Here is a 13,182-nt window from a genome sequence, read left to right as displayed (position 1 = left end):
ATAAAAAATGATCAGGGTAGCCGGACAACCTTTTCCATTAGGAAACAAGTTCCATTAACTTCAGTAAATAATGTGCAGGTTATCAATGATGCCACCTGCTAGTATTTCACCTATTTCCAAGTCCTTTGAGAGACATCTCTATCCGGTTACTTGCCCATCCCCTCAGAACCAGCAGGAGGGTAGATCCTATCCCTAATGATATGACCTAGAAGGAAAGCATTTTCTCCTGTGGTAGCTGAAGCCCAAACCCTATTGTCTATTTGAAAGCCCTTAAAATATTATTTTTTCATCAAGGCTGAGATTCCAAGAACTATGGAGTCCACTGAATGATATTGTTTGTAAGTTTGGAATGCTTTCTCCTATGGTTTTTATTTTAGGATAGTTTTAGCTGTTTTAATTGTGTTTTAATTGTTGTTTTTAATTGTTTTGATTTTGTTGTTGTTATTTTAATGGTGTGTACCTCCCAGAGCCACAAGCATTGGAAAGGGAGCTACATAAACTTAACAATAAAATAATAATTCCTGAGAACTAGAAAAGGATGATAATTGTGTCATTTAAGTGTGTAAAATTAATTAGATGTGTAAAGAAATAATAGCATTTAGCATTAAGGCTTAGAGTAACCTAGATTAAATGTAATAAAAGCAATGATATATGTCCAAATTTTTTTGATTCATGCAAGTAAACCCATAATTATCACGTGTGCTTTTTTAAAATATTATTTTAAATATATTCTTTTACACATTCTTTTAAATATAAATTTGGGTGTTGCAGTGCACTCCTATTTAAAATTTTAAAAGATCAAAACGTCAAAAGTTTTACTGCAGACATACATAAACAAACAATATGAAAGACAAAATGACCTTCACAGCTATATTTATATTCTATTAAATATCTAAGTAGAAGAAGCCAATTATCATAACAAATTATTCACATTAAATGTCTTAAAGATGTCTGAAGATTTTGTTTCATTTCCTATTCATGAATAGTAAATAAGGATTTGGTATGATGGTAGGAAATAGAAGGAAAAAACATTAAAAACCACTTTAAATATATGAAGAAAACCAATCCTAATAAGATGTAGAAATTAAGCAGGGGAAAACATTTGAGCTATCAGACAGTTAATAATAGCTACTCTGTGAGAGAGATATAAGTAGTGTCTAAATATGACAAATAAATAAAATAGTTAGATGGTGAGTTATAAGATGTTCAAAATTAACAGCACAATCCTGTGTATACTATATTTGCTCCAAAATTAATCCTACTGAATCAAATAAAACTTCTGTGCAAGAATATGTAGGATGCAAGTGACTTACAGCTGAAAAGCTGTACTGTTTTTTTTTAAAGTAAGGTTTTATTTGTACAATTTCAAGAATTAGACAAAGTAACTTTATATAAATACTTATATAGCTTGTTCAAAATATTTCTAAATTTATTTGAGAGGCCAATATCTATTTTTTTTTTTAAATAAATGCAAACCAGTTTATCAAGAATAGTTAAAACATAAACACCTTGCTCATCACAGGAATATAATTCAATAATTTCTAAGAGCTGCTGCAATATGCAAATGTTTGTCCTTGCTGAAATATGAGTTCGTTTGATGCCCTAATGAGGTAAATTTGATCATCATGAAATGATTCATAGAGATAAATGAAGGATTCAATTGTTTCCCTCACAACAAAGGATAAAGATAAACTTTAGTGTATCTTGTGCTGATGTAAAACAAACCAATCACTGTATAGTTTAGAGTGAGAACAAAGCAAATTATGAAGTGACAGTACCATGACTCTAGAGAAGTAACATGATCCATATGAAGATCTATGTGGGGAAAATGAATTAATAAAGCAAAATTTCCCAATGTACTAACTTGAGACAATTGTTGTAGCCATGATGATATGTGGAAAAGATCTTGGGAGACTGGGAAACTGCTAGATTCTATCAATGTAGAATAAGGTAGAATGAATTTGTCTGTTTGTGATTCAATGGTAATTTCTCAACTCTGAAAGTGCAATCCTTCCATCTCTGCTTGCTTTAGAGGCAAAGACACTGTGGAAGGTTCCTTCTAAACCTCCTGCATCACTCATTATCCAGGTGTGGGCAATATTGATTCTTATCTGACCATTCCCTTGGCATGATGCCTTGATCAAGTCCTCCCAAGGTCTTTCTCACATATTGTCCTACATGTGCTTCAACGTCTATATAAAAATTTAAAGGAAACTTTCATAATGGAAAATCTGCTTCCATCTTAATCTGTCAGAGGTGTGGGTGGAACAAGCAATACCTCGATGATTGAGAGAAAGCAGCTGGTGCCTCAAAACCTGTCAAGGTAAGCATGCTAAAGAATAATAAAGCTTTTGGTTTTTCTACCATACATTTTTTTCTTGAATGCCCAATTCATAGCAATTCTTAATTTAAATAGAGATTAGTTAAAAATGAAGCAATACACACATTATATTAATACAGGTAATCCTCGATTTACAACAATTTGTTTAGTGACTGTTCAAGGTTACAATGGCACTGAAAAGAGTGAGTTATGATCGTTTTTCACACAACCGTTGCAGAATCCCCGTAGTCATGTGATCAAAATTTGGACACTTGGCAACTGATTCATATTTATGATGATTGTAGTGTCCTGGGGGGAGGTCATTTAATGACCTTTGTGACCTTTTGACAAGCATAGTCAATGGGGAAGTCAGATTCACTTAACAACTTTGTTACTAACTTAACAACTGCAGTGATTCACTTAACAACTGTGATAAGGTTGTAAAATGAGGCAAAACCTGTCTAACAATTGTCTCAGCAACATAAATTTTTGGCTCAATTGTGATCATAAATTGAGAATTACCTGTATTAAATATATTTTTTGCTCATTTACAGTGGTACCCTGTAAAAATATAATGAATGCATTATAGTCAACTATTTTCTAACTATGAAACATGATATTATTTCTAAGGGAAAGGGGGATGGAGAATCATTGCCTTTAAATAATCTGTGAATAGATTTCCTTTCCTTCCTTATTTCCTTTCCTTCCTTATTTCTTTCCGTGTTTTCTTCTTTCCCTTTCAGTATATTTCCTTGAAAATTCTATGTGCCGAAATTGAGAAAGCATACCCTTGCTGTGAAGTCTACAACAGCTCCTCGGTTGAGTAGAAGTGTCGCTACATTAACATTTCCATAATGTGCTGCTATGTGCAAAGGTGTGAAGCCACTCTGCAAAAATAAAACAGTCCTAATTAGAAAATCCAGTTCTTTCTTTCCCCCACAAGACAATAGTTAACTAAACTGACCACTATTGAGCACTATAAGCCAGAATTGCTTTCCAACTTCTGGACTACTCTAATTGTACAAGAATTAAATGTTATGGCTTCTTATTTGTTCATTCCATTATTTATTCATTTTTCTTAGTTCAGATGCAAAACTCATTTTCTTTGTTTTTTGAGAAAATATTTTTTTAATACTTATCAGGTACTGTATCAAATTCTGCCATGCTACTTATTGACTCTCCATATAATTTAGAAAGTGAGGGATGTTGCGAACAAAATATGGATCTGATAAAACTATAGATGTCCATGCTTAACTATCCATCTTCTATGGCAAATTTCCATAGTTGTCTACAGAAAGCAATTCTGTGAAATTAAGGGGTAGCTTCTGTAAAGTGCTTTTAACATCCAATTGTGGACATTTTTATCATTCTTCCTTCAATAAAATAGAATCTGTGCTCCGCTGAGCTGGGAATTCTTTAAATTGGAACAGAGTTCCACTGATTTCAGTATATTAAATTGCCCAGCACTTGAAAACATAATAAATTATGAAGAGGGAAAGAATCTCAGAAATTTAAAAATGCCATTTGTAAGTAACAAACAATCCAAACCAATTGTCCAGATGAATATTTTCGAATGGATTTATACTGCTACAGAAATAAATTCATGTTATAGGCAATTGTTCTGTACTTAATAATTCCTCTGCAGGCCCATTATTTTAGTTCCCTACTCTACTATGAAAAACAAATACAAAAATCTTGAGTATCTCAAAGCCAAAAAACAAAATAAAAAAGATGAGACAGTATATATTTCTGCCAAGACTACATAAAAATGAAATGTGACACATTCTGAACTGAATGGAATGGCGGCCGTGACGGCGGGGGGATGAAATGATTTTCAGTAAAGGGCTGGCAAGAATAGGTTAACAAAACTGTTGGGTTTTGGTACCTCAGTTGTTCTATTCACCATCATCTGTTGAAGCGTGTTTTGGAAAAAAGAGGAAAGATATTACAGATTGGTAGAATGAAAGAAAGCTCACTTGTTCTCTAACATAAATTACAATCTTGTTACTAGGAAAAAAAAATCCTGATATGCATAAGTAATTTCTAATGCCAGTGTATGGAATCTCACATTTCCATGGATTACACAACCCAAAACTATTTAACTACAAAACTTTTTAACAGTTGTTTCCCCCCAGTAAATAGTCAAAAGTCTAAATTTTATATTTCAGAATCTAAAGCACAGTATTAATTGGATTGTATTTTCAAAGATAGAGAGAATTGAAGAATCACAGGAATTCAACCCAAGAAAAAGGAATCTGAAGAATGAATTATGCCTTTAAGTCCAAATCTTCTTGCAACTGTAAGAAAAAGGGGAGGGTTTGCTGCATATATATGATTCAGCAGCTATGTTAGTAGCTTTTATAGTGCTGAATGCTTATTATCCACATTAAGATATTTTATAAATATGATATAAACCATAAATTAATAAATATATGAATAATATGTGGCAAATGGTTACACTTCCAATTTCACTTAAAAAAAAACACCATTTTTTTTTTATCCTGCTCATTGGGGGAAAATACAGTAATCCTTGGAAATATATTTTTGATACCATCCTGGAAAAAGAGGTAATTTTTTTTACCTTAGACTGAACATCTGCATTATGATCATTCTGGAGAAGAAGCGCTGCTGATTTGGTGTCATCTTTTCTGGCAGCAATATGCAGTGCCGGCAGTCGCACTTTCCCCTTAGTGTCATTCTCCAAAAGAATAGCCACTGCCTGATTGTGTCCTTGCTGCAATGCAACTGCTAGTGGAGTGAACCCATCCTGTTAGAATGGGGGAAAAAGAGATGATACATTAAAGTTTGGTGCTATCTAGACATGACTTTGGAAGAAAAGTCTCAAGTTCCATTCAGTGGAATAGGCTTGCTTTTGGCTACCACACATCAATGTTGGCTTATCACTGAGGTAATATTACCATTTTAAACACAGTATTCCTTATAAGACTATTCAATCTAAGTTTAGAAAAAAGTTTTCTAAAAGTAAATGAAAGACAAAATCCACATGGCCCTTTTTGGTATAAAGAGCCCTCACACAAATCATATCATTTATCAATAGACAATATTTTTATTATATTCAGGGTGAATATTCACTTGTAGAATCCCACATCAAAGCACATTGTTGATTGCATTGTATCCTTGATTCTCCAGATAGCAAACCTAATTTGAAAATAAAGTATAAGGCATAGCTACATTTCTTGTGGTAGTACATCAGGTATTGAAAATGTATAGCCACCCTATCTATTTATCATTTAGATGGAACAAATATATTAGATCATTGTAATTAAGAATATCATTTTAAATATACAGAATGTAGTTTTGTCATAATTCTTAACTTTAAAATACTGAAATTTCAGGAATGTTTCCTAGAAGGACATTTGATAGAAAATAAGCAGAGCATATAAGAAAACATGAATATGTTGAATTAGGCAATATAGTATTGACTATGGTTGGAATTCATGTGACACATAAAAGGAGACAGTAAGAAAAGATTGAAGCCAAATTGATAAAGAGTGCAGATTGTCTCTCATCATCAGATGTGTTTCTTTCTTCTGGAAACTGGGAACAGAATATTAAAAGGACTGGAGACCTAGGAATCATGTGCAAACACTGGGACCCACAAGGTGGGATCAGAAATAGAAACATGACAGAAGCATCATCATGATGCAATCCCCAGCCCTTTTTAATGTGTATTGATGCAATTACAAAAACAATAGGGATTGAATTGCAATGCTGCTTTGACTACCTGTAACTTGTCTTTTTTGATATATACAAACATCCCAGCAAGTATCACTATGTGCAAAGCTTTCTACACACATTTAAAACAAATTGCAATCTAGCAAAAAAGAAGTGTTAGGACAACCACAAGCTAATAATGGATTCCTGGTTTAGGCCACAATTTTGGTTGGTTGGTATGGCCCAGCAAATACCAATATGTGTAAATCTTTCCTTATACTGCCATTCAAAACAAGCTGCAATATAGTGAAAGAAGTTTTAGGACAACAGAAGCTAATAATGAATTGTTGGTTTGGGGTTATATACTTTCTTCTGTTTAAAGAAGACAGGAAGTGAAATTGTTTCATTCCAAATCTAGAAACACTCAGTAATGCCTGCTAATATAGTAGGTGGTTTTAGAACTAACAGAGAAAAAAGTGTTATTCATCTCATCCTGTTACATTCATTCACTTAAAATAGAATAACACAACTGCTACTCATTCCTATCATAATATGAGTGCGCTATCAATTCAAATCCTCGCAAGAAATGAATTAATGTATGTGGGGAAATAACCATGCAATATGTTATCATCATCACCATCATCAAATAGCGAAATGTAGGCACCAAGCTCATCTAAGTGATTCATTCATTTGCACTGTTGTTTCTGTCCAGTTGCTTAGTAACCACATGATGTTTCATATCCAGCAAAATTACAATGGGAACATTATGGCTTCTGTCCATCCCAGCAACAAAAAGCTGCAAGGTAACATGACCTCAATCCATTCCAGCAGCAGAAAAGATTATTTTAAAAGCCACTGTCAAATGGAACAGTATCCATCCAATGAAAGGATAGCAAAACAGCTGTTGATACAGACAAGCTTGGCTCCTCTATTAAATACCGTACTATCTTGGATACCCTGCAGTGGGATTACTGTATACCAAGAAGGGTGACAAATTAAGAAATTGATAAGGGATTGCTTCACATTACACAAATGCTAAAGATTGTTTTGTAGATAAATTTATTCATGAATGAGCACTTCTGCAATGTTAAATGTTATCACTGCACTGCAGTATCAAAACAGTAGGGAAATATTTAACCTAGAAATATGGAAGACATAATGAAAACAAAATAGTTTGCAAAGACAAAAAATATATTGTGTTTTCAGAATACCAGGATAAAGTAGGAACCATGATTTTAAAGAAAAGGACAAGCAGAGGAGGAAGAGGAAGATCTGAATACTGTACCTCAGTAGCAGTGCTCTGATTGGCTCCATTTTCCAAAAGATATTTTACTACATCGATATGGTTCTCCTGCGCTGCCATGTAGAGAGGTGTGAAGCCATTCTAAGGGAAAATAAAGTAATATGCAAACCATAAAATTACACACAAAATAACACACAAAATAAAGTGATTCATGAAGCAAGCTCAAGTAGAATCCAAAGGAAAAACAAACAAAACATTCCACTGAACAACTCAATTCTAAGAAATATCAGGTACTTACAAAATCTTCTTTTGGCAAAACGAATTTAAAGCTTGTACCTTTTTAAACATTTGATTTATTAAAGTAAATATCTTGTGAGCCCTATTAAATATGTATTAAGTATGAAACATGAGATTGTAGTGATTTAGCAACTTTATGTGGTTCGGTAAAGCTTAATATACCCTTCAGATTCTTTATGCAGCACTTGTTAATTTAGCATATGCTGCAAGAAATAGGATTTTCAAATAAATAATGTAAAAGTTACAATATTTATGAAGTAAAGAAGAAATCCATTATTTATTGCTTGTATTTAATTAAAAGTAACTCACTGTCCAACATAGAACAGTGACCCTAATCATGGCAGATTTATGGGCTGGAACAATATATATTCCATGGCACTGTAATATAAGGAAAAACTGTTTTGATTATAACAGGACTGCAAAAGAACTTTTACACTTGATATCCTAACCAGGAGACAAAAAATGTAAACTCAGGACTTAAGGCAAGTGCAAGATTCATATTTTCAAGGAATGCCTTGAAGAATAATACAATTCATTCTAAGTATCAGATTTAATTCTTATAATGCCACAGATTACAAAATACAGTTGTGAGCAGGCTATTAACAGAGTCAAATAAAACATTTGTTGCTTGCATTTTATGTATATCTTTGAAAATGACACTGAAGCATCTCATTAATTAAAAATAGAAACAAAGTAACTTTCATTCTTCTTGTTTAATTCATCCAAGATTAAAACCCAAAGTAATATGTGCAATACACCTTTTATTAATATAGTTTTAAATTATTCACTGTATACAGAGCATATAACATAAGAATTCAGAACAGCTTGATGAATTTTTTGTTATGGTTTTTTAACATCAAGTCTTGCTATTTTTATTTCAGGATTATTACATAGTTCTTCACTTCTGTTTTGAGGTCAGCATGCATTTTCTGGAAATGTATAACATTATGGTAATAAAAGTTCATCATTAAACAAATTTTGTTTGTCATGCCATTTCATTTTTAGCTACTATATGAGCTCAATTTTAAAAAATCCTCAACCAGTCATTGCATGTGTGATATGAAGTGCAACTTTAATGCAATATGAAAAGACACAGATTTACACAGACATTCATTTTAGCATAGAAAATATCAATTAAAAACATGCATGCAAAGAAAATGTACTTGCCAACCAAACTGGAGTTCAAACTGTTTCAAATACTCACCTCTAATGATCTAAGTGCTAGAGCCCACTGCAACTACATAGCCAAAAAGGCATTAAGAGTTGTTAACCTAATCCTACGTAGCTTTTTCTCTGGTAATATCACACTACTAACCAGAGCATACAAAACATTTGCTAGACCAATACTTTATTATCTTGTAAACAATTGGCAAATCAAATAAATAAAAAAAATAAAAAAAATATGAGAATGCATCAAGTCCAAGATCTATTCAAAATAACTACCAAATGCTGAGTAGACATGGTATATCTCAACCATTAAGTTCGAAGAGTATATGACACTGAAATGTTGACCCATATATCTTCCACAGGAATTCAGCGTGGTTTTGATTACTGCAATCTATATCCCACCTGATGCCAATACTACCATAGCTTTGGGATTCTTGTATAACATTGTTAGTAATCAGCAGAATAAGTATCCTGATGCTGTGCATATCATAGCGGGGGACTTTAATCAAGCTGATTTAAAAGAAGTGCTCCCTAAATTTTATCAGCATATTAAGTGTGCTACTAGAGGAGCAAACATATCGGGCAAAGTATATACCAACATCAAACATGGCTATAAGGTTATACAATTACCACATTTGGGACAATCAGACCATATGTCACTGCTTTTAGCACCAGCTTACATCACTCTTAGGAGACGGGCTCTGCCTATAATTAAGACAGTGAAATATTGGCCAGAAGATGCTTCCTAACAACTTCAGGATTGTTTTGAGAACACAAATTGGGACATCTTTTACCACCCTGACCTAGAGGTGCACACTGCAACTGTTCTGTGCTATATCAAACACTGCACAGATACTATCACTGTGGATAAACGTATTAGGATCTATCCCAATCAGAAACCCTGAATGACCAAGGAAGTCCAGCACCTCTTGCATGACAGGACCAAGGCCTTTAGGTGCGGTGATGGGGCAAGATACAGTGTTGCCAGAGCTAATCTGAAGAAAGGTATTCGGAAGGCCAAGACTGATTATAAGAGGAAGATTGAGGATAATTCTTATAGCAATAACATGAGGCAGGTGTGGCAAGGGATTCAACAAATTACAAACCATCAACCGACCAATGTCATCCCTGCTGAGGGGGATGCTTCATTGGCAGAGGAACTGAATCATTTCTTTGCTCGCTTTGAAATGGAGACATCAGAGACAGATAAAACACAACTACCAGCCAATTGTAGCCCCCACCTCATTGTGGAGAAACAGGAGGTGAGGAGCATTCTGAGGGCTGCGGACCCTAAAAAGGCTGCCGGTCCTGACGGTATCTCTGGCCGAGTGCTTAAAGACTGTGCTGATCAGTTGGCTGGAGTCTTTACCAGGATCTTCAATCGGTCTTTATCCCAGTCCACTATTCCATCTTGTTTGAAGTCTTCCACCATTGTTCCGCTGCCAAAGAAGTTCCCTATCAATAACCTCAACGATTACAGACCAGTGGCACTCACTCTTATCATCATGAAGTGCTTTGAGAATTGGTCTGCCGGCACATCGTTTCTGGTCTTCCACATACATTTGATAAACACCAGTTTGCATACAGAAAAAATAGATCTACAGAGAACGCTATAGTCATCACCCTTCACACTGCTCTGACTCATCTAGAACAGCGGGAGGGCTATGTGAGGATGCTTTTTGTGGATTTTAGTTCTGCAATTCTTCCACAATTCTTCCACATAGACTAGTGTCTAAACTTCTGGACCTTGGGCTTTCTAATTCAATCTGCCTTTGATTATGGATTTCCTGTCTGGCCGCTCACAGAGGATCAGATTAGGTAATCATACCTCTTCAGCCCTTATTCTTAACACTGGTACACCACAGGGTTGCGTGTTGAGTCCCTTACTCTATACTGTTTATGTGCATGACTGCATTCCCAGTCACGTTCATAATACAATTGCTAAATTTGAAGATGATACAACAGTGGTGGGACTTATCTCTGGGGGGGATGAGTCTGCCTACCGAGATGAGGTGGACCGGTTGCTTCTGTGGTGTGGAAACAACAACTTGGTCCTCAACCACCAATAAGACCAAGGAGTTTATAGTGGATTATAGAAGGAACAGGTCAGACATCCAGCCCTTGCTTATCAATGGTGACCGAGTAGAGCAAGTGGCCAGTTTTAAGTTTCTGGGTGTTACCCTAAAAGAGGACCTGACCTGGGGTGCCCACATTGTAGCCCTGGTCAAAAGGGCCCAGCAGAGATTATACTATCTGAGGCTTCTCAGAAAACAACAACTGAATGAGAAACTTCTGGTGATCTTCTACCGCTGCACCATGTTTTAGAGAGTATTTTTTATACATTTATTATTACTGCATTTCCTTGTATACAAGATAATAAGTATTGCCAATTGCACATGAGCAGATAAAGAATAAGGAAAGGGGGGGGGGGGGGGGGGGGGGGGGGGGGGGGGGGGGGGGGCCCGGGGGGGGCGGGGGGGGGGGGGGGGGCACTCCAGAGGGTTAATGTCATTGCCCAGAAGATCATTGGTTGCCCTCTTCCCTCTCTGGAAGAGCTTTATAGCTCCCGCTGCCTTAAGAAAGTTCAAAACATTCTCAAAGATCTATCTCATCCTGGGAACCCTTTTTTTGAACTATTACCATCTGGCAGACGGTACAGAATAATAAAAAAACAAGGAGAAATAGGCTGAAAAACAGCTTCTATCCAGTGCAGTAGCTCTTTTGAATTCTGCCATATAGTGCAGTGTTGGTGTGGTGTTGGGGGTTTCCAGTTCAATGTGTGAAGAGTGAAGGATGTGTGTTTGTGTTTATTTTCATGGTCATGGTCATGATGTGCACTGAAGATGGTGTTTGATTTCGTTTAGATGGACGAGGTGCAATGATAATAAAGTAAACTAAACATAGAATCAAACCAACCACATTATTTCCATAAATAAAATGTCTTCCATTCCCTGGAGAACTTTTTTTAAATTCAAAAGCTAATCTTTATTTTAAAACATAACGAATTCTGCATAATCGTACATATAATATCTAACAACAAATTCTAATTTTGCATCAGGAGACCATTTTAATGAAATTTAGTTATATGCAGAAAACAGAGATACATCCTAAGTAATCACCACATTTGAATAAGGCCATGGCTCTAAGGCTACCTGGTCGCTTGGCCCTGTATGAATTCTCTCTTAAAAGGACTGTGAAAACTGATAATATCCCCACATCTAAGTACTAAAAACCCAAAACATTCTCAGCATAAAATATGAAAGAATTTAATTCACGTATAACTACTGTTATCTCTGAATTCTCAAATTATTGATTTCCAAAATAATATATACATTTTTGGAAAGCTTAATTGTTACCAAAAATAATCAAAAGAAATTTTAATGATTTACTATTAAATCAGGAGGCAGTAAATTCCAAAACCAAGCTACATTTACCTGTTGATTTCTTTCTAACATAAATCTGCATTAAATTTCAGTTGCAAAGGTGTAATAATGTTCTACAATGTCTGCCATTTAATGTCTGAGCCAGACTATCATTATTTTCTGGATCAACTGTATCTGGATCAAAATTCAAAAACTGAACATCTGTTATAATGACTACAGGCAGTGCCTAGATAGAATATTAAATGCTACCAATAACTGAGCTGAAAAAAAAATGGAATAATCATTTCATCTGGGGAAGATTTGTTTTGCTTTTTTATGGAATTACAATTCCATTTTTCTGTAAAATGCATTTTAAAGTTAATTGACTATTTTATATTTCTCTCTATATATCTGTATCTATATCTTGAATATATATTCAAGTTCAATGTATTTTTGGCATACAGTAAGCAAAGATTAGTAATGAAAGTTTATTTAATTAGAAAAAGAAATGCAAATTTCTTGAGCTTCAGTAAATTTATAATAACTTTCCCCAATGAAAGAAAGAAGAACAGAAGGATAAAATTGGTCCACATTTACTTCCAAAATCTAAAACGAAAACAAAATAAATTAACCACTTTGATGGACATCCTATGTTATCATTTTTTAAATGGTTGTCAATTTGCTTCTGAGTGCCATTGAAGGTGCTGGCTACCACATATACAGTGCATGGAGCCTGTATTACTGTCTTCCATAGTTTTTCTCCCCAGGTAATTTATTTTGGCAGGATTGGTGTGTTCAGGATCCACTGATTAAACAATGCTATCTTTTGTGACCCCAGAAGCAGCCCTTCTCTGTAGCAACACTTATCCTCTGGAATGAAGTCTCCATTCAAGATTCAAATCCTCACACACACACACCCTTTATTTCAAAGGGCCGAAATGTGGAGTACTTGGTGCTTTCTGAGCTTGGCTGTTTCTCTGCAGACATTTTGTAAACCAAACTAGGCAACATTATCACTGGTAATGATCATGTTCTTCATGCAGGCCTTTGGTAAATATGATGAATGTCCCTTTTCTTCCTTTTTCGTCCTTATCCAGGTTTGTTTTCTCTGCCATCTC

The 13,182-nt window shown here is 34.9% G+C and overlaps 1 protein-coding gene across 7 annotated transcripts in view; it reads right to left on the bottom strand.

Annotated features, from left to right (window-relative positions):
• ANK2 (ankyrin 2) overlaps positions 1-13,182 on the bottom strand; it is a 279,598-nt gene that overhangs the window by 91,639 nt on the left and 174,777 nt on the right. For all 7 annotated transcript variants that reach the window (XM_087962977.1, XM_087962978.1, XM_087962976.1 and 4 more), the window contains 4 exons: positions 7,281-7,379; positions 4,902-5,087; positions 4,206-4,229; positions 3,109-3,207 (listed from right to left, as the gene is read on the bottom strand). In XM_087962977.1, coding sequence (XP_087819103.1) covers positions 3,109-3,207; positions 4,206-4,229; positions 4,902-5,087; positions 7,281-7,379 — 408 coding nt within the window. The remainder of the gene's footprint in view (positions 1-3,108; positions 3,208-4,205; positions 4,230-4,901; positions 5,088-7,280; positions 7,380-13,182) is intronic.

Source organism: Notechis scutatus, chromosome 4, assembly GCF_049901735.1.
Source record: "Notechis scutatus isolate UNSWTSFEM ecotype Mainland chromosome 4, rNotScu1.2, whole genome shotgun sequence".
In the NCBI taxonomy this organism is placed as follows: Eukaryota; Metazoa; Chordata; class Lepidosauria; order Squamata; family Elapidae; genus Notechis; species Notechis scutatus.
Note: the sequence above shows the minus strand (reverse complement) of the source record. Positions and strands in the feature narration are given on the sequence as shown.